General features: G+C 43.6%; 2 protein-coding genes across 2 annotated transcripts in view; both read right to left on the minus strand.

Moving 5' to 3' along the window:
* Positions 1-13,287: 13,287 nt before the first annotated feature.
* The window catches only part of clmna (calmin a), a 126,855-nt gene continuing 112,439 nt past the window's right edge, over positions 13,288-27,703 (minus strand). Inside the window, exon 10 of the mRNA XM_055505428.1 lies at positions 13,288-13,505. Coding sequence (XP_055361403.1) covers positions 13,401-13,505 — 105 coding nt within the window. The 3' untranslated portion in view covers positions 13,288-13,400. The remainder of the gene's footprint in view (positions 13,506-27,703) is intronic.
* On the minus strand, positions 13,512-17,536 carry si:dkey-87k14.1 (leucine-rich repeat transmembrane protein FLRT2). Its single transcript, XM_029140121.3, has 2 exons — positions 17,280-17,536; positions 13,512-16,254 (listed from the first exon to the last, which is right to left on the minus strand). The coding sequence occupies exon 2, from the start codon at positions 15,942-15,944 to the stop codon at positions 13,995-13,997; it is 1,950 nt and encodes a 649-aa protein (XP_028995954.1). The 5' UTR covers positions 15,945-16,254; positions 17,280-17,536; the 3' UTR covers positions 13,512-13,994.

Below are 27,703 nucleotides of genomic sequence, written 5' to 3' on the forward strand. Positions count from 1 at the left end.
TGCACTTGCCCCGGTGCATTTGTTTCCTTGTGTTGAGCAGCCTCTTTGCCACTGGGGCTCTGGAACACTAGATGTTCTTTTTCCTGGGCATATGGTTTATGGCTTTCAACAGCTTTGTGAAACAGGATGGGTGAATAATAAGCCCATCACATAGTCGGTGACTGTCATACACATCTGGTTATTGCACAGCTGCTGTCCTCTACTGACTTTTCTAATTACGGCCAGGCATGAATCTGCTTAATCACGTTTTTAGTCATTCATTTCCTTAACCTTTTGTTTTTACTGATACATATTCAATTCCACACCATACAGATTTATATTGGTTGTTGTTCTTTTACTCAGATACATCTGGCATGTCCCATTGACAGGTGCCACTGTGAAGTCTTTACAGTTTTTTTTTTACACTTTTTGGCATATTGGATGGAGATTACAGGGTTTTTGGTTGCATGTGGGTCACAGAGCCAGCTGCTTTTGGTCATGAATTGCAGCACCATATAGCAGTTGTTGCTTTTTGCTTCAGGGGTCACATCCACATAGACCCCTGCTTTTTATCCCAGCTAGCATCTTCTTTTGTTCACACACCATAGAACCCACAATGATGTAAGGCCATCGCTCTGCCTCAAACAACAAAGAGTATGCTAAGAAACAATATTGATTGTTACAGATACTGTATGTTTCCCTTGATTTCAATTCTAAGTCACAGCCCACAGGCCGCTACACTGAAATGAAAAAGGGCTAAAAATACAGAGTGAAAACAAGGAAGTGTTTCAAAATGAATCTATACATGAAACTGCAATCACATTTCATAAAGCACAACCAAATTCCTCTTTGCCTGGTAGCTCCTGGTTGACAGTAGAGTACAGTATACAGATTTAGCACATAGGTACGCATGCTGATAATTACTACTTTTTACTCTGCTAGTAAATCTAGGAAGTAAGCAGAGGCATAGACATTAAATATTGTAGTCTAGAACCTGAGCGAAAGATTGTGTTTCTAATGTCTGCTGAGATGCCTCTTTTCGTAGCAGATCGTCTGTAACAATGTTTACTTTTACTGTTTTACTGTTTCTTCCCCATCTACCTCAACTCACTGCCTCATCACCATAAAGATATTAAAATTTGTCACGTTTTTTGGGTTGTCACTCTGCTTGTTGTTGACAACTGCACATTTGCACAGGCACCTTATGTTGCCTCTTGTCTCTATAATTGACTTTGTGCTACAAATTGTGTTGTTATATAATTTACAATATGTACATGGTTGGAATGACAATTAAAAAACATGGATATAATGAATATATACTGCGACTAAGAGGGATGCACAAGTGTCAATATTTTGTGATATGAACCAGGTTAAGAAGGGGAACTGGGTAGTGGGTGCGGCCACATGTAAGAAAAAGTGAGGGACATCCATCTTTTATTTGACTTTGCAGATGTGGTTTGACCCAAACAGTGATGTCCTAATGTGTGATAATTGCTGTGGGGCATATCGATCCAGATGTGACAGTGTTTTCTTTCGTCAGCCTGGAGTGCAGTACATTGTGCACTCAGCTAATTGCCTCGTGAGAAGCCAAGTTTCACTCGCTTCTGTTCCTTGCTGATATTTGCTACAGTGTTTTTATTCCAGGGAGTTACTGTAACAGTATATCTTTTCCAGATGTAATACTCAAATAAAAAACTGTGTAACATCCTTAAGTAATAATTTGAACTAACAAGAGTGACATTACACCTAGCTTGTGCAAGGTAGAGGTGACAGGAATGAGCACGGACACGGTGAGAGCAGCACTGAAGTCACACAGCCCTTTAGCCACACGTACAACTAACTCCAGCAGTAATGGAGTAAAGGTAGAAGCAATTCATCAAACTGACAGAACAAACACAGGCGAAAAGGTGACGGCTGTGCCCATAAACCAGGAGCTTTGTGATCACCATGCTACTTATGCATGTGGGACCAAAGACTCAACGAAGGTTCGAAGGTCTTCCTTAATAAGACTGACTGACATACTGTAAGGGCTGCGTGTAGACACACGCTTTGCTGGTACCCTACAGAGTTTACACTGCTCCAAACCATTTTCTCCACCTCAGTAAAGAGGACCTCACACTGACCTCCACAGCGATGGGACGGCCTCCATGAGGTACTGCAGACGCATCATGAAGGCATCTGTCTCTTCTCCGCTCATGACCTCTCAGCAGCTGTATCTGTTTCACGCCTGCCCTGAAAGTTGAGAACCATTTGTGTGTTTTAGTTTACTCAACCAACACGTCTCAGGTCCTCCATTGTTTTTCTGATCAGCCCGTACTCTAGATTGTTACCTGGAAGAGTCTGGGTTGAATCCATTCAGTCCAGCTATACTGTATGGTGCTTTATTATCATTCCTGCAAGCGTGGAAGCCATCTTGAATTTAAACTTCCACCCTACCGAGAGTAAGTGTGTGTAAGTGTGCAGGTTGATGCTTGCTACAAGTAACTGTATTGTGTTTGGTTCCCCTTATCCTGGGTGCTGTTTGTGAGTGTAACTTTAGATGGAGGAACAGAGGGAATGCAGACAGACAGACAAGCTGTCTGGAGCCTGTGGTTATTGGCCTTATTGATTGAGACAGAAGCTCTGCTGAGCTGGGGGACACTAAAGGCTGCAAGCCACAGAACACGCAGTTCTGGTCCTGGATGTCCAACGTGACGCACTGAGAAGACTGCTGTGGACTCAACATGGGGCAATGACATGATCAATGCTTCGACTCAGCATTAACAGCTGCCAGAGTATTAGTAAAGAATTTAATGATCTATTAATCACACAGCTGTTACTGTGTGTGATTCAAACAAGCACTAGACGCTCAAAGCACTGGATTACACCATTCCTCTTTTATCCAGAGCATTAGAGTAGACCAGAGTTCACCATGAATGTACCATCTTAATAATCATCAAACATCTGTATAGCGTTAGATACTACTGTAGGTCACTAGGTCAGAGATCATGGTCAATTCAGTGTCTACTGTCAAAGTTGGCGGATCGAATCTGAGAGTTTCTAGGACGGAGTTGGAGTTAAATAGAACCACAGGTAGCTGCAAATAAGTCTCTTTAATTCTGTACTCAATACATCCTTGCTATTTAATAAATAAGATAATAACCCAAAAGGAGGTGAGGCACTAGGGAGAGCTATGGAGGGAGAAAGGGAGCAGAGGACCTATGGGTGACAGGTCACTGGAGCTTCCCCCAAACAAAGGACTTTATTTTGCTCTAAATCGGAAATGTACAGGGGACTTGACTATAGACATTACATGCTAGATTTGACCTCAACATAATCCACTTTCTTGGGCCTTGAACTCGCATGCATGAAAGAGCTACTGTCACCTCTCCCTAGCTCCTGAAGCAGGCCTATAGAGCGTTCACGTACTCCCATTCAGATACAGTGCAAATACAGTATGTCCTTCCTTAGAGGAAGAGACGAGGGAGAAGTAATGTCAGCTGTGAGGGACAGCAGTGCAAAACATTGCCTTTATAGACAGTTTTAATAGCGACATTTCATTTGCGGATGCACCTCATATAGCTTTTATAGAGCAGTGCCTTTGAAAAGACATCAGGGAGCAAAAGCGTTAAAGCAGGAGCTGATGAACAGAATTCATCATTGTGGCCTGGTAATAAAATGCTAATGGTTCCCTGATCTCCTGAGAGCAGTCAAGATGTAGATGACAGTGTCACATCTTCCTGCAGCGATACAAACCTGAAGCATCTGCTTCCTTCTGCTAAGGTTCAAGAAACAACAGATGAGAGCACTTGTGAACAGTTAGCAGCAGTCTTTCCATCAATGTCATTCAGTTCAGGGATATTGCACGAAATAGTGATTGTTTTTTTCCTTAACCCTTTGATGCTTAGTGATCACTGCAGTGGGCAGCAAGCAACTAATCTAAGCTAGAAAAACCTCTCATCTGATGTTCTCATTATTTATGCATTAAAGGGTTAACTTAGACAAACTGAATTTTCTTTTTCACATTTTTCTTCTCTTCTGCTGTAATGACGTTCACCTACTCACTACCTTGGCGTTTATTCTTCATAAAGGCTGGAGGCAAGCCAGCGCTCATATCAGCCTACAGGCATTTATCAGTCCATCACAGGGCCACACATGGACACAGACACTGTAGTTTGAAGCTGTCCTCATCATCAACCAGGGTGTTAGCATTAGCTCCACTATATGGAACAACTTCAATTAGCCCTGGATCAATCATCAATCATCAATTTTAAGCCCACTGGCCGTATTCATGTTTAAAACGACGATATGTTTACAATGCATGTTGTTTCCGACTGTGCACAGTTTCACACTCACAGGATTTGCCAGTAATAGAAAACACAGTGCATGAATCCCTGCCTTGAGTTTAAGGGTCTGTGCAGTGCAAGCTCCATAACAGGCGCAAGGACTAATACCAATGTCTAAGAAAAGACAGCAGTTTATTTGCTGAAGTGCTGAAATATTTATTGACTCTGTGCAGCTTAGCTCTGAGGACAGCGTTGTCAGGGCTGTAAGGAAAACATTAAAGAGTTGTCTTCGACACAGATGCGCTGCTCCTGTCATCCCAGTGGTATCTGCAAGTTTAATGGGGATTTGACATTCCTCTGACTTTGTAGCTTGATTCATTCACAGTTACGGGAGCTCACTTCTCCACTTATAACTGCTGGGAAAACTCTTGCTTGACATTGCATCACTGTAAGCAAATCACATTTGCACATGAAGAAAAACTGCTCGCCCCAATCAGATTCATATCACTATGCAATGAAATCCCAAACTCATTAAATGCTTCTTCAGCGGGAAATAGTTTGTTGATTCATGAACTTTGTTTCCTAATTAGAGACTGAACCATGACTCTGTTGGAGCCTTTAGTCCCAGGGCCTGCAGGGATTATTCCAGATGCATGTGTAGGCACTAAGTGACACAGACACAGTGTTTTTTTCCACTAACTTATATGGTGTAAGGTGACTCCAAGGTTCCTCTGAGACCGTTTATTCCCCAGGCCTCCTGTGTAATAAGGCCTGCCACTTCTGATTGGAAAACACACCAATCACGTAGCCTGGGGTCAGGCAGATGCAGCCCTGCAGGGGTGAGCCACCCAATCAGGACTGTTCCCACTGGCATATGAGGATGTGTGTGCTCCTACACAGACACACAAATCCACCCCACAATTAGATTTTAGACTCATTTACAATTATGTTTTCAACGCTTCCACTGGGTATTGGGACAGGTGATGTCGGTTTCCTGTGTTCACACTGTGAGCATTGTAGCTGACACATTGCTTTGCTTTCGCCACATGATGGGTGGTGTATTAGGCTATGATTGTGCAGTGGTCTGAAGCCAGGAGGTTTTTAACAGGCATATGGATTTTTTGTGGTTGTAGTCCCAGGACTTTATTGATGGAACTTCCTTTATCTAAAAATACAGTGTCAGCACTTGTCTGTCTGACTCTACTGTGCTTTTGTGCCATTTCCACATTGATTCCTTGTCACTTGATGACACACAGCATGTGTTACATCACAATGACCTGTAGGTGAACCAGCACTACTGTCTACTACTACACATCACCAGGCACACAAAGAAAGTCATGTGGGTGGTCAGGATTGGAAATAGTGAATATTACTGAATGTGGAATTTGGGGCAGATTTTGTATTTTTATTTATTTGGTATTGTCTGTTTGGTATTTGGTATTGTTTCAATGTAGACCTGTTTAAATCAAGGGTAAATAAAACAGGGAGTTATATAGGAGACCTTCATTTCTTTTGGGCTTAAGCCTATGCATCATTAGAAATGAATTGTAGGGAATTGTTGGCTTTAGTTGTGTGAGGTGTTGAACCTTGTAAAGTGCTTTGAGACAATTATGTTGTAAATTGGTGCTATATAAAAAAAACTGAATTGAATTGAACATACAGTAGTGCAGCGGTGCACCACTGCTCGTCTCTTCAAAGATGCTGCCAAAAACTCCTAGATCACAGCTATTACCTCTGTTCAGCAGCAAGCAATTTATATGTCACTCCCTGGGGAAATTAACTTTGTGGTGACAACTCACAAGATCAACAATTCTGAAAGGAATTCAGGCCATTCATCTGCAGGAAGGAATCATATAATTACAGGCTGTAAACGAGTCTCCAAAAAAAAATGTTAACTCAAGATTATTCATAGGATTTTATTTAAAGGAGAACTAATGCTAAACAATTTAGTTTTAAACAAAAAACAAATTATCTTTTTATTTTTTTATTTTAATTTTAATTAATTAATCGATTAATTAATTAATTAATTTATTTATTTTTATTTTTATTTAAAAAGACAGAAGTTGCAAAATATTCATTGTAATAGTGTTTGCTTTTATTTTTTTATTTTCCGTGCATAGTTATGCAGTACTTTATGTCCCGGTGCCGTGAGACAAATACATGCCAAAGGGCATATATGCTGTTACAAGAGGGGATCATGCAAGGTGACCTTTGACCTTTATTTATTGATATGCCAACATCTCTGTCCCACAACCAGTTATCAAAGCTCTTACACCAGTATTCATTTCATTTACGTGTGAAAATAGTACTGTTTGATAAGTGCATGATGAAGTAGTTCATTATGTAGTGCCCAAAGACAACAAAAGCCCTCTCAAGGCACAGTTTCCTGCATGTCAGAAGATGGTTCATGCCAGAAACTGCCAGACGCACCAAGATTATGATTCGCGCATTAACACAAGACTTTGTTAATGCCAGCAATGCACAGTAACACAGTTTATTTTCATTAATAATATTTGGAAAGTCCGTTGCTCACTGGCTCTAAAGACTCATACATACAAACAGTTGATTGTTGATCAGTACTGGCCTGAGATACGCCCCAATCAGAGCCTTTGGGGGCGGGGCCTAAGATCACTGCAGCGCTCACTGAACTGGAACTGACCTGGAGAAGTGGTGAGTAAAAATGGGCGCAAATATATATTTAAATATATAAATTCACTTTCTCTCATCTTCCAGACTTCGGCTGGAATGTCATCTCACCCAATAGCTTTTCAATTCTTTATCTTCTGCATTGTGTTCTTCACTTCTAAGTGTCACGGACCCTGCTTCTTAGTTGTGTGCAGTTCTAGTTCTGGTTTTGTTTTGTTACTTCCTGTTCTCATCCTGCCCGCCTGCTTTACAGCTTTACTCTCGGTCACATGATTCACCAGCTGCTGCCCATCTGTATTTATACTTCATACTTAAGCATCAGCAGTCACCTAGCCAAACTGCCAGATTGTCTGCGTACCTATGCCAGCGGTGCAGCACTCAGCTTGTAAGTTTAACCTGTGGATGACCACTGCTCTCGGCCTGACCTTGTCTTGCTCTGGCCTTGTTTCCAGGCCTTGTTGTTGCTAGCGTTTGACCATTGCCTGATCCTGACCACCGTTTGCCTAAGCCCTGCCTGTACTTTAACCTGTGGCTACCGTGCACCGACCATTGCCTGCATCACACCAACTCTGATTAAACCTTCTGAACTGTACGCTTTGTCTGAGCTGTGCATGTGTGTCTGCTACAGTTCCTTACTGTTGGTGACACTAGGCTTGTGATCGGCAGCACTGGGCCTGAGACAGACTGATTGAGTGACACCTGATTAGATATATAAAAATCTGAGAGAGATACTATTGAGTGAGATAGCCACCCTGGATGGCATAACATTAGCTTCAGATTCTACTGTGAGGAACCTTGGTGTCATCTTTGACATTGATCTCTCTTTTACATCATACATTAAACAAATCTCCAGAACCGCCTACTTCCATCTTAGAAATATAGCTAAAATCAGAAGCATCCTCTCGGAGTGATGCAGAGAAACTGATCCATGCATTTTTTACCTCTAGGCTGTACTACTGTAACTCCTTACTCATAGGATGTCCTAACAGGTCCTTAAAAAGCCTACAGCTTATTCAAAATGCTGCAGCCAGAGTCCTGACAGGACTTAGAAAGAGAGATCACATTTCTCCTACAATAGCTTCTCTGCACTGGCTGCCTGTAAAATGTAGGATAGAATTTAAAATTCTCCTACTCACCTACAAAGTCCTCAATCATAAAGCTCCTTCTAATCTTAAAGACCTTATAGTTCCTTATGCTCCCAGCAGAATGCTTCGTTTTCAGAGCGCTGGGCTACTTGTGGTTCCTAGAGTGTTTAAATGTAGAACAGGGGGCAGAGCTTTTAGCTACCAGGCTCCTCTCCTCTGGAACCAGCTCCCTCTTCAGGTTCGAGAAGCTGACACACTCTCCACCTTTAAGATTAGGCTTAAAACCTTCCTTTTTGATAAAGCTTATAGTTAGATATGGTTCAGGTCACTGGCAATGGTAGTTAGTCACAGGAACCATCTCTTAGTTAAGCTGCAATAGACATAGACTGCTGGGGGACTTAATTTATACACTGAGCTCCTATGTTTCCTTCTACCTCTTCTGTCCAATAACCTCCCATCATTGTCCCATGTTTAACTAACCTTGTCTCTTTCTCTCCAGTAGTTGTGCTTCTCCCCCCCCCCCACTCTCTCTCCCTCTCTGTCCTCACCTACAGGTATCATAGGACTCAAAGTTTGGTGTCTGTGATGGGCAGCTGCGGATCCAACCATCCTGCCTGTGCTCTGTTGTTGCTTGTTGTTGCTTGTTGCTGTTGCTGTGCTTTTCTCTCTCTCTATCCTCTCACCCCAACCGGTCGAGGCAGATGGCCGCCCACATCCAGTCTGGTTCTGCTGGAGGTTTCTTCCTTGTTAGAGAGGGAGTTTTTCCTCTCCACTGTTGCTGTCAAATTAAATGCTTGCTGTCTGTGGGATTTGTTGGGTTTAGTTGTGTGAGGTTTTAAACCTTACTTTGTAAAGTGCCTTGAGATAAGTTTGTTGTGATTAGGCGCTATACAAATAAAAAATTGAATTGAATTGAATTGATATATCTGACCAACATACAGGATGCCGTTGGGTCACTGAGGACTCAGTTGTCAGTTTCTTTGGTGTGCATGATGTGTCTGATGTCTTGTGAGCCATATATCGGCTTATTCTGCTGTGATTCTCGCCAGATTTTGAATGCCTGTTTCTTCTCCTTAATTGCCGTTTGTATTTAGTGCTGTAAAGGCCATGTTGATAATAACTTTATTTTGACAGCAGTTACTACCAAGTAGAAAGCAACTTTATAAAGTAAAAAAGTTGTAAAGAAAGTAAAAAGAAGCCATCAACTGTAACAGCTGTTGGTAAAAGAGCTCTGCTCAGGGACATCCAGATTCAATGAACACATTTAAAAGGTGTCAGGTTGCTGGTGGACTAGGGTTTTCCCATGTGGTCATATACTGTAATGCAAATACTTGACCATCAGCTGGCCGTAATTAACAGACTTTCTCCATTCTTCTTCTACATACCAGCTCTATGTAGGTTAAGATAAGATAAAATAAGTAGATCAACTTTATTCATGTTTGCACGTTCTCCCCGTGTTTGCGTGGGTTCTCTCCGGGTTCTCCGGCTTCCTCCCACAGTCCAAAGACGTGCATTAGGTTGATTGGCTTCTCTCCATTGCCCGTAGGTGTGAGTGTGTGAGTGAATGGTTGTCTGTCTATCTGTTGCCCTGGCGACCTGTCCAGGGTGTACCCTGCCTCTCGCCCGTAGCCAGCTGGGTTAGGCTCCAGCACCCCCGTGACCCCGCACCAGGGAGTAAGCGGTTAAGAAAATGGATGGATGGAACTTTATTCATCTTACCCAAGCAGCCACATAAACAGTAAAAAAAATTGAGCAGCACTGTACAGAATTTACAAAGATTTAACAGGAACATATAACATAATTCAACACACACATGCACATATAGTAATGTACTTAATGTTAAAAGAGTTAAAAGAACATGTACCGTAACAGCGCTACACTTTACATATATACACGGTAGATAAAGTATCCAACACTGCGTACTATCAGACTGTTGAGTTGTACAATCAAACAGTGATGAGTATAAAGGATTTGTGGTACCGTTACTTTCACTGGGGGTGGATCAGCTGCTCAGAGTAAAACGGGCTAACCCTTACACACCCATCCATAACATTTTAAGACACAATAAAACTTTGTAATTAAAACCCAGCAATAACCATTAAAAATAGTTGGCTTCCTCAGCTGATCAAATAAAAACTACCTCCATTGCAGCTGGTACCAGAAAACCAGTTAAAAGCAATTAATTGTGTCTGATAAATAAGGGTAAAAACTGTAGCAGGCCTCTCCTACAGTACGACACAAACACAGTAACGTTAGGGATGCCTATAAATAATAATTATATATACTGTATAACTACATATAATAATTAAGGAGGCCTAGTAGGTGGGTTAACTACACATACCTGGTTAGGTTTGAGGTTTGCAACACCAAAAGGACTTTTCCTTCTGCTGTTCGCCTGCATGCCACACAGTATCGCCCATCATTGTTTCTGCACGTACTGTAGGTAGAACAATATAAACCAGCCATAAATTCTCCCACCTTAAAACAAGGGAAACCCGCATGTCATGAACTTGTCGCTTCTTGACAAGATCCCTTTATCCCCTGATTTTGTCTTGACCCTTGTCGTGATCTGTCCTGACGAAGTCTCTGGCTTCTCCCTTTATAAGGTTAATGTGACATCAGTGGAAGTTCCCCAAACTACCAGTAACTACACCACACATGCGAGGAGTTGTTTGTCCACTGTCTCTTCCAGCTCCTCTCTCAGAAGTGCTGGCCTTATAGTTTTGAAGGCACTGGAGAACATCACCAAAGTTAAAAAATAAATTTAACTTATTGGTCAAAGCGAGACCATGTGACGAACAATCGATGAATGATTGTTGCCTTAATGATTGCTGTTTGTTAATTACTGTCACCGATGCATCGCATACTGAATTTACACACAGAAAACAGCCTTCCAGTGTTCCAGTCTTAATCTGGTCTGTTGTTGTTCCTAAAAGTAGTGTGTCAGAGTTCTTCAAATAGCTTTACACACACAAAGATTCAACTATAGCCGTAGTCAGACTTGTAATAGGCCTCGTTGATTGAAACGTTTCTTAATTGGAATCAGTATTGAATCAATTAGTATCTGACAATTTTCTACGTATTTCATTCAAACAACCCGGCAGCTGTAAATGAGACCACACCTATGCAACTCACATTTAATTATTAAAGGATTTCTTAGTGGGAGGTGCCTCATCAAATACCTGCATGCGTCTATGTCATGTGCCTGCACGTGCAGTTTTGTGTTGGGGATTTTACATTGAGGAAAATTCAAATTAAGGGCATACGACAAAAGTGCTGCAAAAGTAAAAGCTTATAATACAACTAGTGCAACGATTCCCTTTACCTCTAACTAACAGACTGTGCTGAGTGATATAATACCACTAAACCTTTAATCCCTTCATCATTTCAATAAATCATTTCTGCATGTCTTTGATCCTACAGATAATCAATGTATACAGATCCAGGCGGGAACAACATTTCACCACCACTTTCCCTTTACCTCAGCAGCAAAGCAGGGGAAGAGGCAGTCTGTCTCAGGTGAAGTGTCATTAAGGTCAGTAGCCATTTTTCATAATCCACTGCAGCTCCAAAGATCAATAGAGAGTGTGTGTGTGTGTGTGTGTGTGAGTGTGTGTGTGTGTGTGTGTGTGTGTGTGTGTGTGTGTGTGTGTGTGTGTGTGTGTGTGTGTGTGTGTGTGTGTGTGTGTGCGTGGAGTCTAACTTAGTTCACCATCAATGTTGCTGCATTTACACCATTATACAGCCTGAATCCTGCCTTTTGCATTTTTATAATCCAGACCAATCCACTTCCATTTTGATTAATGGCACTAGATTATTGCAAGATGATAACTAACAACATTATAACTCTGTGGAGGAAACATGAATATTTTATGTACAGTAAATGCAGCTGTGTTGTCCTATAGGTGTGGATTGGGGCATCACAAATAATGACTTAGATGAGGACTATTAGATATTAGAATGCTCATAGTTCACGCAGCTGTTAAAGGTTGGCCACATGGGGGCAGACTACAACCTAATCACTCTGTTTAAACAGGTATGTGGGCACTTCTATCGTTCTGCTGATGTTCATACACAGGATGCATAGCCTTCATTTATAGACACATGCTTCTAAAAGAAACACATCATAGCAGAGGGTGACTGTTTTCCACACACCACACAAACACAACTGACTACACTGCTGCATTAACACCAGATGCCAACTTCAGATGACGGAAGCAACTAATTCAAGAAAGGTTTGAAGCAACAACTCATATCGAAATCTCAGCAAATAAAACCCACAACGTGAGCAGTGTTTGCATGATTCACCTGCGTCATAAAACAGGGACCACAGCAAAACAGTGTGACTGCACACACTGATATTAGTGGGTCCACAGGAAACAGCACAGGGACCTGTTCATAAGCAGCTTGACAGTAGAATAAGAACAAGTAAATGAAATAGTGGTTTTAAAAAGATATATACTTTTAAAAATATATATATTTGTGATAATTCAAAACAGGTCCTTAAAAATAGACACAAACAGTTTTGTCAATAGGTACTTGTTGCAGTTAAATGGACTTGACCATGGTTTGACCATATATCTAATTAACTGTTAACGAGGTCCTTATCAATGACATCAATTATTCATCATGGTTCTTGACATCATTGAAAGAACACTGATGTTGGTGTGTGTGTGTGTGTGTGTGTGTGTGTGTGTGTGTGTGTGTGTGTGTGTGTGTGTGTGTGTGTGTGCGTGCGTGCGTGTGTGTGTGTGTGTGGGTGGCTTCTCTCACATAAAAGCCAATTAGTCTAAATCTGTGTTTCTTAACCTTGGATTCGATCGAATCCTAGGGGTTCAGTGAGTCATTCTCAGGGGTTCGGTGGAGGTCAAGACACAAGACACGTCCCCGACTCATATGACACCCTTGATGACGCCCCACTTCGGGTTCGGTGAATGTGCATAGGAAACTGGTGGGACCACTGGTCTAAATGAAGCTTTTAGTTCTTCTGAATCATATATTTTCTGCTGTATGTTTGATATGATAACCAGACGTTCACACCTGTACATGTACTGCTGTCTTCAGACACACAGATACACCCTGGAATTTAATTAGCACTAAAAACTGAGTGAGGACAAACAATACACTCATCATCCCCCGATCTTACTGAGAACATCATTCATGGCACCTCTGACAGGTCTCTAGAGATACATCAGCACTGCTGACACTTCACACACTAGGACACGTTAAACAACAAACACATTACAGCACAGATGGTGTTTAGTGGTTTGACACAGAAGACTACTTGAGGACAGACCATGAGGAAGAAGTTTTTAATTAAATGTGTACCGAAGTAAATAAATAACCAAGAGCTTCAGCTATATACACAGTAAACCTTTTGTGCAAAAACAAGGATTCAGAAAAGACGTCAAGGCACAAACATTTGCTAAACAAAAGAGAAGGAGCTGCTTCTGAAGGTGGTGGACGAGGAGAAGACGGCGGAAGTGCTTTTGCGTTGCTGCTGCCTTTGACACTCACCATCGCTGCTCACCTTGTGGCCGCAACTGTGATAATGTATTAATCTTGAAAAGCAGGTGAAAGCCCTGCAGCCTGTGTAATGACTGTGACCTTTACATTTCCTTTGTGAAGCAGACGCATCACATTTGCATACACATTTGTCCTGTTCCTGGAGCAGGAATCCAACATTATGCAACTCCTTTGAGAGCAATTAAACAAATGTGCCACATTGTAGTGGTTAAAACCAGTAAGTGATGATTCTCGGATGCCATCTCTTGTTTGTGTTTCTCCTGTGTCCAATGCCGAACCCATTCATTATTACTGCCCTGGTACGCTATGTGCAAGTAAATGTATTTGATTGTGACCCAAACATAAACTCACTTATAAATTCAGCTTTGTTATATAAAAGATATCTTCCAGCAAGTGATATAAATTACATTCTGAAGACACACGCTTTTCAGATAGTATTAACATTTTACACTGTCCAGTAAAATGAGTAAAAATGCTTTGCTTTGCAAAAGCATCATGTGCGACACAGGTCTGCTTCCTGCACATTGTTCCTGCAGTAGAACGTGCTGTTGATCCCCAGGGGGCAGTCTCGGAGGCCGATGCCGCCATTAGGGGTGTAAATAGGCCGGATGTGGAAATCTGCCTTGAGGACGTGTTCGTTGTTGAGTGAGACGATCTGGAAGGTCTCAGTCATTTCCAGGACAGAACTGTCTTTCCTGGTGCCTGCCTCACAGTATTCATCTTTTCTGCGGCCTCGGTTGTATTTCCATCTAGAGCGGCTCTCCTTGTGCACATGCCAGCAGAAAACACAGAATAGCACCACCAGCACCACAACCACTGCCCCAACGATCAGCCCCGCCAGCAGGAGAGGTGAGCTGGGCTCCTGTTGCAAGGCTTGCTCAGGCCCTGATGACTTTTTGTCTTTGTCAGGGTTGGGTGAGGATGGAGTGGTCACAGTTTCAGTGCACACGGTATCGTCTTTGGGCCGGTAGTTATTAAATGCATCCAAGGGAATGACACAAATACGATAGGTAGACTTTGGCTCAAGGTTATCCAACCTGATGCCCCTGTGATCCCCACCCACTATTCTCTCCCTGACAGTGTCGCCTGTCAGGCTCGGGCCCATCCTAGCCCACGTCACTTTGTAGGCGGTGACTGGAAAGGCAGCCACCCAGCCGACATGTATCGCTGAGTCGTTTAGAGAGGAAAACCTGACCTGCAGAGTCTCCCTTTGGGGATCTAGTGGTTGCTTAGTCCTGGTTGTATGTGAAGGGGGGGTGGCTATTGTGGGTAAGGGTTGTCTTGAGGTGGAGGAAACATATTGTGAGTTTAGAGGTGAGTCTGTGAACGAGGACCCATCGGCAGCTGGGGTGTGCGGAGGTGGACACAGGACCAGCTCAGCACCCAGCTCCCTGATCGACATGCCCCGGAACCTCTCAGGTGTATGACACATGAAGCCACGGACGTTGACTGAGGAGGTCAGAGATTTAAGCCATGACACCACCCACCTGATGCTGCAGTCGCACAGCCAAAGGTTGTTCCGAACACTAAGCTGCCTGAGACTGACGAGGTCATCGAACGCCCCCTGATTCAGTGACTGCAGCTGGTTGTTTGAAATATCCAGTCTCTGTAGCTTGTGCAACCCAGCAAATGCCCTGACAGGAATCCGGTTTAACAGATTATCCTGAAAGTTTAACTTGATGAGCACCTCTCCAGGGAGGAACGGGGGAGGGTATGTAAGAGAGTTACGAGCCAGAGACAGCTCCCTCAGGGTGAGCAGGTCCTGAAACGTCCCTGGTGCGATCCCTTCATCAGTCAACAGGTTTCCATCCAGCAAGAGGCGCTCGATGCGGGTGACATTCCGAAATGCTTCCTCAGCGATAACCGCAATCCGGTTCTCATCCAATCGCAACTCCTTTAGGTCGTCTGGAAGGCCAAGAGGCACGCTGCTCAGATGGTTTTTTGTGAGGAAGAGCATCTTCAGGCTCACCGCCTCACGAAAGGCTCCTTCCTCCACCCCTACCGTAGAAATGGAGTTATCGTCCAAATGCAGCTCCTCCAGCCAAAGAAGCTGAGCCAGAGCTGCTCTGGAGATGGTCTGAATGTTGTTCTCTTGCAGATGGAGAACCCTCACATTTTTGGGCAGGTTGATGGGAAACTCTTCCAGCTGGTTGCCGTACAAATACACAGTTTCCACAGAGGACACGTGATGAAGCTCCAAGGGAAACCCAGCGTTACTGATTTGGTTGTTGTGGAGGTACAGGGTCTTGTAACCCTCGCCGATTCCCAGAGGCACTGAGGTCAGGCTGCGCTCATTACAGTAAATAAAGGTGCGATCACAGCGGCACTCCTCAGGACAGTTCGAGGCTCGAGACCAATGGAGATGAAGGCCTAACAGTAGAGGTAGCCACGGCCCGACATAGGAGCGCCAGTCCTTACTCCACCAACGCCACTGGGACTCCATTTGAAACAGATCAGAAAGAATGTAATACCAAGTGATAGTAATGGGGGAATCCAGAAGAAGATGTGGACTGTTAAGCCACTGGCTCAGGCTAATCCTCTGAAATCTTTAAACAATATGATTCCTCCGGCAGCCTCTGTCCATCGTTGAGCTGTCCCATCACATGTTCTCCCTCCCTCCTCCTTCACCACCTGTAGAATGCACTTCCTGAAACTCAGCACTGGGCCACGAACCACACTGGACCACTCTCTGTCCCATTCCCGTTATGGACTGCCGGCTCCAGTACAATGAAGCTTCTCTTGGCACCAGAGACCTGGAAAATGGAAATGTCAGAAACACTCAAAGAACAAAATTCTTCTCCTGCCATTGCTCAAATGCAAAGCGAGGCATTGCAGTAATGTTAAAAAAGGTCTGGTTCAAGATGAGCCTGAATGTAAAATTTAGCCCAACACTAAGCAGAACAATTCTAGAACCTTTTCTACTTTTTTCAGATTTTCCAACTGTGAACGTGAACAAAATGACAAAAGTAGATTTCAGAAACTGCCAAATCCGAAGGATTAAAATGTGGGCGCCAGGAGCCGCGTGTGTGCAATGAGGTGTGAAGTGAGCTGGAGGAGGAGGCGACCGGATCGCTGACGAGCAGGGCTCCATGGCACCGGGGCAGCATCATTTTCCAAGGGAATTTACGAGCGCGCAGACACACGTCACCGGGTTTGATTACTGCCATGTTAAGTCTGACTGTGCTGCTGCAGAGGACGCGTGCTGGCTAGTGATGAACGCAGCCTGTCAGCAGAGATAACGCCAGACAAATCCCTCACATGGGAACAAAACTAAAAGCAATGAAGCCTCTCGCAACAAGGAAAGGAGCCACAAGGGCTTCCCATGACTCGTTTTACTGTTTTGTTGCTTTTAAGGCACCTAAAATGACCAAATGTGAATATAAATAAAAGTGATGCACAATGCAGAGCATACGAAGGCGGTTTGTTTTGAGTGGTTTGTGAAGGGATGATTAATAAAATGGCACCAAGCGCGTGTGAGCAGCAAATTGACAGGTTGCATTGATTTATGGCCAAAGCCGTTTAGGAGTTATGCAACATTGTTTGGGGGACGCTGTGAGGAGGCACCGCACTCAGTCCAGTCACTGAGCCTCCTCGTGGCTGTTTCCCAGCAGGGGGCTTTGGAATCGCTCCAAAGACAAAACCTGCGCCTCCAGTAGTTCATTCGGCTGGATGTCGCACGTGCACGTCCTTACATCCCACTGATCTTAATAGTACATAGTTACTAAACGGCTAACGGAGTCGTCGCCATTGGTTTAAAGGCACTTCGGGTCTCATTTACCTTCAGGGAGGCGGACTCTCTCGACAGTCCCGCTTTTCCACATCCAGTGCGACCGCTCGTCTTTCCGCCGAGTGCTGCGCTCAGACCGGACACAAAGTCTGCATCCTCCCCGCTGCGCCCGAACCTCGCTCCAGCTCCGGCTGCGGCTCCGGCTGCGCGTCGCTCGGTCTGAACGGTGGCATGGTGCCTCATGTGCAGGCGCGAGGTTGGATCGGGTGCGCGTCCCTCTCGCCTCTTCACAACCCGAGGAGCCCGAGCCTGTGTCGGCTGCGCTGCTAAGGCTGGAGCTGGACGGTCCCGACGTGAGTCCTGCCACTCTACGAACCGGACCGGGATGCGGGGTCCACTGTGGGTGAATGAGGAGAGAGTGGATGGAGCTCTGGTAACTCTCTCTCTCTCTCTCTCTCTCTCTCTCTCTCTCTCTCTCTCTTTAACCTGCATGTGGTAACACAGTTCAGTGTTCACTGTATAAATCACTACACCGATTAATCGTTACTCGTTAAGAACGGGTGCTTAAAAACAAAAACAAGCATGAAAAATTTAGTTGTTTGAAGTCGAAGGTGCTGATAATTATGTTGATTTACCCTCGTCCAGTTAAAAAAGCATGTGCCTACATGTAATTACTACAGTAGAGGTTATGTAGAAGTTCATGCTAAACAGGACCATTAAACAATACAGATGATTATGATAAGGCATCCATCCTTTGGTGAAGCTTTAGATCACAAAATATATAATTTTTTGTCATATAAAATACAAAACCTTAAAATATGTTTGGAACAAATCTAGTTTACAATGATTAGCTTCATCAGCTCCTTCCTGGCTGGAAGATTAAGCCCTCAGCATTTATGCCAAGGGCTTATTTCTGATCCGCATGATGTGTCACCAGCTCGAGCTTGTGTACGTTGTATATTTCCCATGTGGTGGAGATGTGTGTGAGCTGAGGTGCCGCGTGTTTCCAGTGTGAGATAACAAAGCACATGTTGTCTCACCTTGTGCTTCGGTCACAGTTTGCTTTTGCTGCCATATAAATAAAGCTAAATTGAAGTGAATTATGTCCAGGCCTTGTGTTGTGTGATCACCTCTGAGACCCACTTCACTCTCGTCCACGTTCCAGGTGCGGTGACGTAAGCTTGCATTGCCTTCGTGCCCTCACACACACACACACACACACACACACTGGGGTCATTCATCCTGGCTCCACAGTCCTGGGTTTGAACGCTGCCAAGCATCACATCTGCTGCTGCCTCTCTGCTCCAATCTATTAAATTAAAATTCAGGCTAAATCTGTTTGCAGCTTATCGCGACGTATGTGGAGTCCGTGGCCATGACGAGTTACTTAGTGCTACGTCCCTGTAATCTGGCTGCTGCTGTGTGAAACGCGGGGCGACCTGCACAGCTGCAGGGTTGGGCAGTGGATGCCCTGGGTCCAGGACCGGATTACAGGGATTTGCGGAGAAGTGCTTTAGGTTGTAATGAGTAAAACACACAAGTGTCAATTAAAAACACTTGTCCTACAGGTTTCTTATGTAATGTCTGAACACAGATGCTGGGTGAAATGTAGCTGGTCCATGTGTTTGAAGCTGCAGCAGTCGGTGGTGAAGCCCAGATGCAGGTGACCCTGCAGCGCCTCACGGTGTGAGCTGATTCTGGAGGGCCAGCACACAGACAGCTTCCCATTGTCCTGAACCCTAGCACGCACTTGGTGAAACACACCAGACGAACCCCGAGGCCACAAGCACGGAAGCAGTGGCTGCTGTTGTTGTTTTAATAGTGATTCCTGAATCGCGGGCACTTTGCTGAAGTCTTCAGCAAAACCACTGTGCAGCGCCTGATGCATCCAAGAACACACTTTATTTGCCCATCGTGCGCTGCTGCAGACATCCATCCATGCCCGCACTCCTGCGCTGTGTCCTGACCTTTGGGCGAGGAGCTGGTGTTCCTGCATCGTCTACTATTAATAGAGAAGCAGGCAGGCGACAACAAAGGGTTTTTGTTAGCCTTGTGTGTGTGGTGACAGGCGCTTCAATCAGTCTCGGGTTTCTTTAATGAGGGAAAGGCTCAGTGAGAGGTGGATTATCAACCTCAGTCTTCCATCGGTTTGGGTTCATTCATTTTTCAGGGAGCACAGTACAGCCTTGAGACCAGTCCACATTTTCTGTTATGAACAGAATCTAAAATGATTAAATTAGCATTTGTCAGACACAGATAACTATGACTCCAACCTCTGTCAAAAACAAGAAGCCATCTTATTCCGCAGAGCAGCGTACGAAACATGAGCAGATACCTGAGCTTGAAAACTGTGGCGAGGAATGGTCGGTCGCTCGACTTTAGTCTCAAGGCTGTGAGGGGAAACAATGAGAAACAATGATCCAGCGAGGGAGAAACTGCAAGAGGGTTAAATACACAGCAACAGGTGAAAGAACAAGCAAACGAAAGTCTACAAAACCTGCAAAATAAAAGTTCCCAGACCTGAAGTCAAGTTGCTGACGTTACAGTGTCATTCGCCGAGCTTTATCATACGTATAAATAATGTTTATTTTGTCGTTTTCCATAATTAGAACAAAAACAGAAAGTAGCGACCATCACATTTTGTGCTCTGCTTTGAATTGTAGAACGTTGGTACAGTAGTGTTTTTTAGCACAGCTCAATGACGGATGAATAAATGATAGCTGGTTGACCACAGTTAATCACTCGTTGCTGCTTTTGTTCTCAGACAACTTTGTGTGTGTTAAACTGAATCCCTACTATAGCAAACTATGTAAATATTTAGACATACAGCACAGTATGTAATAGTGGATGGTGTGATATTTAAGATTCAAGATAAAAAAAAAAACTTTAATGATTCCAGTGAAAACATTTTTTTGCCCACTTGTGATTGTTCTCACATATAGACAGGAAAGTAAAAATATATATACATACATTTATATAAGTGTTATCTAGACTTAAATACATCTACTTACATATGTATACACATACTGCACACCCACAAATATACATAACACATACACACATTCATATATCCTCTGTCCAGCCAAACACACTGTGTAGGGGTGGGAGGAGTTTGACCAGCATCCTCCTCTCAGCTACAGCATGTAGGGGGTCCAGCTCCACCCCCAGAACAGAACCAGTCCTCCGGATCACTTTGTCCAGTCTGTTACTGAGGACCTGAACCTCCTCAGGATGTACATCCTGCTCTGAGCCTTCTTCTTCACAGCTGAGGAGTTCTTTTTCCAGTCCAGTTTATTGTCCAAGTACACTCCCAGGTATTTGTACTCGGCCGCCACCTCCACCTTTTAATTTTTGATGGTGAGAGGTGAGACAGCACTCCCAGAGTTGTTTGGTGAGATAGTGCATGATCCGTGAAATCGGGGGGGGGGGGGGGGGGGGCGCCAGGCTTGTCCAGGTGGTTGTAGGTGCGATGGAGCAGATGTCTGATGACCAAGGGTTTGACCAGAGAAAGCCGGGAAAAGTCAAAAGCCTTCATGATGAGAGGTCAGAGCCACGGGTCTGCAGTCGATGAGGACTCTGGGACGTGCAGTCTTATTCACTGGCACAATGCATGACTTTTCCTCCCAAGAGGAACTGGAAAGATGAAAGACAGGAGAGAAGGACAAGTTTAAATGTTTACATGTCTCTCGTACAGTATGTGACATTTCTGTACTATTACTGTAATGTTATTCTGTGTTCATGCTACTACTCCACAATAACCACTTTTCGCAGAGAGGCAGGAGGTGCGTAGCGCAGGCTTTATTTGATGCAATTTACAAACAACTTAGGATCACTGCAAGCAGGGCAAAAACTGACATGACAGCACTTGAACTGAAAGGTAAGTTCTGACACAAAGGTAGGGAAAAAAACAAGAGGACTGAGTGCTAATAAAAAAAAAAAACACTAAAACAGGACTTGCAAGGCCGGCTCAAAAGAAATCTGACGCAAAGTAAGCTACCACAGACTGTCCACGTGCACATGCAGCACATTTGTGGCTGCAGCCTCACACCCCAAAGATGCAGATCAAGCTGATTAGCTCAGACAATGCAGCGCCATGCTCTTTCTCCTTTTCTTGTTTTCCTGAGGTCTCCACAACATCTCTTTACTTTAATGTGGAAACACTGTCTACAAATCTGGCCTGACTGAACATGACACGATTTGTGCTTCAAATGGACCCACGCTACTCAGTATCCAACGCTGGGCTGTGGTGAACAGTGGTTGGTCACTGCTATGACCTTAAACCAGAGGAATGAGTCAACCCTGCTCTCACACCTGTAAAGTCTCCATTGGAGACTTTCTCATTTGTCTTTAAATGAACACATTACGTACGAGGTAATGAAGCCACGCATTAGGAATCTTTTTTTCTAATGACACTAATAAAGATAAACACATGACAGCTCACAGCCTCTGCTGTGATGTGGATCTTTGTTCAAATGATTCTCAGATATATGAAGACGCCTTTAGCCACCTTCACATCTAGGAACAAAGGCCCCGAGCTGCAGGTGATCAGTAGTGAGTGCATGTTAATGGACGCTCTAAAGCAATGACAGCTAGATTCACGCCATGCAAAGGTTACAGCCCAGGCAAATTCTTAATCAGCTGGAAATGTCAGCGAGCTAACCTTGGGTCCAAATGAGGGCGCGTGCAGGCATTAGGAGGCAGACCACGGCAGCATGCTGACGAGCCATGGAAAGACATTCAACCTTAGTGTTTGCCTGTAAGCCATTAAAACACAATGGTATTTGTTGCTTTCAAATACACTAGATTCGGAAACTTTCACTTCAGTGTGTTTCAGGAGGTGATCCGGTGTTTTGTTTTATGACAAAAGGACCTAGGAGAAGTTGTCTGAATGCAACATTTTGACCCCTGTCATTGATTCACTGAATAATGTTTTTTTTAAAACATTATATAAATTAAAAAACGCAGGATCTTGGAAAATAATCCTGCCATTTATTACAATCTGCTTAATGTGAACTTTGAGGTTGAATTATATTCTGTAGCTGGATATGAACTAAAATAAAAGCTCTTCATAGGCTTTTGTAATAGTTAGCTTTTTCAGACTACTAATTAGTTTTCTTTTTTTATGCTCACATAATTCATGCCAATTTGGCAGACAATTGAAATGTAATCATCTTAATGCTAAAGGCAATGTAATACCTGTTATTATCACGACTAGTAGTCTTTCAGAAGGGAACCTGCTTGGTGTGTTATCATGGTAGGCGTTGATGTGACCTAAATCAGACAAACGTAAAGGTTGGAAGTTCAGAGTGTCCTGTACTGGAACTGTACTCACTTCTGTTCTGAGGCTGAGACATTAATGACTATATTGAATTATTTTAGGAGACAGAAAATGTTCAATGTTATACAAGCTGTATCACTTTACATTAGAGCAAAGTGTCATTTCTTGAATTTGTCACTTGACAAGATACAAGATACATATAAATATGCGAGGGGAGATACTGTATGACATGTACTGTAATAATGTCTGCCGGTGTGAGTGTGTGTGTAAAGATCAGTGCTGCAGACCAATCTAGCCTCCACATTAGGGAGGTGAAGCTGCTGCTCCCTGAAGTCAAAGAGTATCAGGCCAAGAGCACCGCTCTCTGCTGCTACTGTCATCTTCGGTTTCTCTTATTAAGTCTTATTCCTCCTGAATGAAACCACTTCCTGGTATTTACTGTTTTATCCATGTTATCAACAGAGTAGCAAACAACCTTTGACTGGTGCATTTATTCCTATTGTCCAGAATGAATAGAGATTTGTAGCAGCCTCAGGAAGCTGTGTCCATCCCCCCCATAGGGAGCAGCAGCAGGCATGGAGAGAACAGTTGAGGCAAAATCAGGATGCTGGCAGGCAAACACTTCAAAGACATAACAGGGAGTCCACCATGAGGGGAAGCTGAGGAGGAGGCCAGGAGGAGAGCCTACCCAAACACCAACCCTCACCGAGTTCACAGGTGCTCTCAAATTAATGGAACATGAGGGTGGCTCAGTCTTAAACTGACATATGTAATTTGTCCTAGGAATCAGAAAGTTATTACAAATAATATATCACACTACTACTACAAAGTGAGCGACAGACAGAGAATAACTGGGCTACTAGAGGTTGACAGACCAATAACTCCCCTACAGAGAAAAAAACGATGAAACAGATGGAAGATGCACATGCACAAAACATACAAAAGACAAATCATTGAATGGAAACAGAAAGGAACAAGCTGGAACAATGAAACACAACAGGAAACAAATTAAAATATCACTGCAAGGCAGAAGAAGATATCATTAAGAGATAAACCTACTGACTAATACAGAAACCTAACAAAGAAACCAGCCAGAACAGAACATACTCAGAAACAGGAACAGAATCCAGAAAGTGAACAACAGAAGACAGGCAATACAGGAAGGAACAGGGCCAACAGAAGAACAGGCAGCAAACACATGAACAAACTGTGTGTGAGGGAAGGGAATACTACAGTAGATACAGCAGCACATGATTGGCATGGTTGCAGATCAGGCAGGAAGCAGGAGGACTGTAACTCAGGTTTAATTGACACCTGAACCTCATTGGTCCACATCATAACGAGGTGTTTCTCACAAAATAAAAAGACTTGATGTACTTGTAATACTTGCACACACACCCCACAGACGTGTAACACTGGGATGCCCAAAAAGTAAATTTTATGTATTTTATTATTTATTATTTACATTTCTTTTTTTCTATTGACGACAACTCATTTTGACAGTCTAAATGACAGATGATGGACAGACAGGCTGGTGAGGCTGCATAAAGTTGTTTCTTATCAAGCACACATGCCCACACGTACTGTATACAGCTCGCTGCATGGCCCCCATGTCTCCCCGTCTGTGAGGATCGCCTCCTCGGAACGAACAGCAGGCGTTTTGTGTGTTCAGGCGAGAGACTTGTCACTTTGTGCCAGCTTGCGCTTCTGCAGCCTCATGCAATAATGGATTTATGTGTTGTCAATGTGAACATGTGCTTGCAGCTGCTTAACAAAGCACATAAAGCAAGTGTAAAGTACTGCGTGTTCCAGTCAGGACAGGCTTACTTTCATATTCCAAACTCTCTTGTGGCCACAGCTTGGATAAGACCACACACACCTACAGATACACAACCCCCCATGCACAGCACGTTATTTCAGCCTGCTCCAAAAACCTGGAAAGTGACTACAAGCTTCAGTGTGAAAGATGATGGGGCTTTGTGAGGTGCAGTGTGCAAAAATACTCCACAAAGTGGTTTCCTCCTTCGTCCCCAGTGAATGCGTATAGTAAAATGAAGAAAAGGGAAAGTGGAAGAAAGTCTGAGAAAAGCATTTTTTTCACATCATAGAAGTGGCTGGAGCTCAGGAAATAAACGAGGCAGGTGGTGTCCATGTTCCTTCCTGACAGCCTACAGTACAGTCCCTGGCCACTACAGCCTTTATGCTCCATACCTTGGTCTTCATCTATAATGCATCTAGTGAATAAATAATTGCCCACCTTTCCCTGAAAGGAGAAAGTGCTGCTGCAGACAACACCCACTCTGTCACTGTGTTGTCTGCCTTTGTCTGAGACCTTGGTTGGGACTCAGGTTGGTGTCCTGGTGACTCCTCTTGCTCTTGCTACATACTGACCTTACCACGCAGGAAAGGTGAGAGCGCCAACACAAACATCACCTAGTTGTAGTGAAATGTTTAAACCTTGTCATTCCAGCTCACATACGCAGTAGTGAGGTGTCGTTTGTGAACAATTAGTTCAATATGAACTAACGACTCGGGAGAAACGAGTCCTCTCAGTGTCCGATTTGTTCATTTTCATGCAGTACCTTCTCTCACCACACGGCAGCAGCTGCATCAGCTCAGTTAGAAGGACAGGAAACAGAAATGATTCATTCACGACTCAACTGAGCGTCCTTCCTCAGGAACTCCAGTTCGTTTATGATTGCTTCATACGGATACTTACGTATCGTTAGTTTGTTCATTTATCATGTGACCGCTACCAAGTGACTGTCGTGATGTTAAACAACAATGGCAGTGAAGATTCAGGACATAAGTCACGTTAATGTATTGCGTATTTGCTAGGTTTTCACATGGCTCGAGGTATTTTGTGATTATAATTTGTCAGCTGAAGCGAACCATGTTGTCTTCAGTATATAGTGTTTGAGAACCGCAACCAATTTTACATCGCCCACAGCACTGCCTGCTGTAAATTAATGAAATGAACGAATGACTCAAAATGATTTGTTCACTTTACCGTTCGAGGGTTAAAGATCCGACTCAGTTAAAAGAATCGAACTTCCCATCTCTGACACGCAGACTGTTCTCAGCACCTCCTTCTGTGGTTTCTGAAATGTACTAGTTTGTCTGACACAAACTAAGCCTCTTTAGTACAGAGATAAATGACTCATAATTAATAAATCATTATTAAATTGCATGCAAGCAGTGTAGTGTAGTATACTTTACATTCCAAACAGTCAAATTGGTATAAAGAAAGCATAGGTTTTCATTTGACCTGAAACAAAAGCCCACACTGTTGAGTGCATTGTTCCCAGTTGCATCCATGTATCTCTCATGTCATTTTTTGCACGGCGGCTTTCACACGCAGGTAAACATTCACTCTCACAACTAGAGGCAGTGATAGAGTCACATATTTAGTGTGTGTCTTTGAGAGAACACGCAAGGCCCGGACAACACCAGGACCCAAACCAGGTCATAACTCGCCACCAGGTCCCCACATTCATCCCCAGTACAAGAAAGAGTCATTATAGCTTTAACAGAAACGGTAAAAAGACAAAATTAGCTGTGTGTGAGTTCACAGGGGTAACAAATACAAAAGATCTGTAAAACAAAGCAGCAGCCTCAGTTTGAGTAGGTGTCATGACTGTTATCTCACACTCGTCCAGGTCTTTTGGGATTAATTAATTAGAAGAAACAGCAGAGATGGAAGCAACGACAGAGAGGAACAGGAGGAGTGGAAGGCTGTCTCAGGAGAATGCAGGCAGCATGAGGATATTTCTTCCCTCTGTGCCTCACCACCTTGCCAGCTTCCCTCAGGGTGTGAACTACAAGGAACTGTCTGGTCAAGAGGTTGTTGTGTTGCCAGAACATGGGTGTAAGCAGGCCTCCCACTGACCCCCACATTGGCATCATGAACAGTCATTAGCGCAACGTTGTTACAAATGAGTCGGCAACAAAACCACAGCTGGGAAGAGCTTCTGGAAACATCACTTCTCCAAGGATCAATTGATTTTACACAGTTACCTAATTATCGTGACAGCTTGAGTTATGATTATGAACCATATGAATTACAACACAGTGGTGTAGAAGCCCTGTTCTTTGATTATCTGGAGAGGAATCATTTGGGGGGCAGAAAAAAAACTGCAACAGTAAATGCTAAACATGCCTAAAGAACATCCTCCTCATCATTAATGTGATGTTATTCAATGTGAGAGAAAAGGCAAAACCAACCAACATTGTGTTGGTGTCCTTCTACTACTGTACGTTACAGTCATCACTTTGTCTTGTGTTGTTGCTGGACAGTGTCTTCACTTCCTAACAGGAAGTCCCACAGAGATGGTTTGAGGACTATGGCGACCAGCTTCTGTTTATTGTTACGGCTGGTCTTCTCCATGGTCTGGTCTCATGTCTTCTCCAACCTGTGGTCTTCACTGATTGGACGTGGCAGCCTCCACCCCTCAGGAGCTAGGACCGCCGTGTATGGAGGACATTTAAGGGCAGCTCACAGACCCTCTAGGCAGGTGGACTGTCACTTGAACTGCTCGCCTGCTGCCATTTGTTTTGCCTTTTTCTGTTTGTTTAAAGTGGTTGGGAAATCAAGGGTTCAAATCTAAAATAGTCTGTTTGTTGGGAACTAGGCACAACCTGTCTTTCTGTCACTTTATTTTGTTGGTAAAATGCAGATCGGGTCTGTTGTGTCTCTGACCTCGACCTTAGTTTGTCTTTTTAGTGATAATCTGTTTGGGTCTACAGAATGTTCTGACCTCGACTTTAGTTAGAATTTTTCAGACATTGTGTCTCACTACGCCATCTTATGGCGAGATCCACACATGCGTCTTTTTCTTTTAAACAACAGACTTATTCATAAAAATAGTACCAAAAAACATTTTACACATATGCAAAGAGTAAAAGGCAAATGGCAGTTTCTCACTCTCTCACTGACCCTCATGCTTTCACTTGACAGCAAGCAGTTTGTATGGGCTCAAGTGAGAGCCTGGGGGTCGGCGCTCGCCACATGTTGTGGTGTTATGAGTAATAATTATTGTATTTGTTACCGGGAAATACAATAAAACTCTCATGAGGCACCAAGCCCCTCTTGCGTTTGACAGCAATCAGTTTCTATGGGTCAATGCGTGACATCCACTGCTGACCATGATTTTACATATATTTGGAAATAAAACAATAAAAGGGGAGTTTCATTTTA

Source organism: Betta splendens, chromosome 22, assembly GCF_900634795.4.
Source record: "Betta splendens chromosome 22, fBetSpl5.4, whole genome shotgun sequence".
Taxonomy (NCBI): domain Eukaryota; kingdom Metazoa; phylum Chordata; class Actinopteri; order Anabantiformes; family Osphronemidae; genus Betta; species Betta splendens.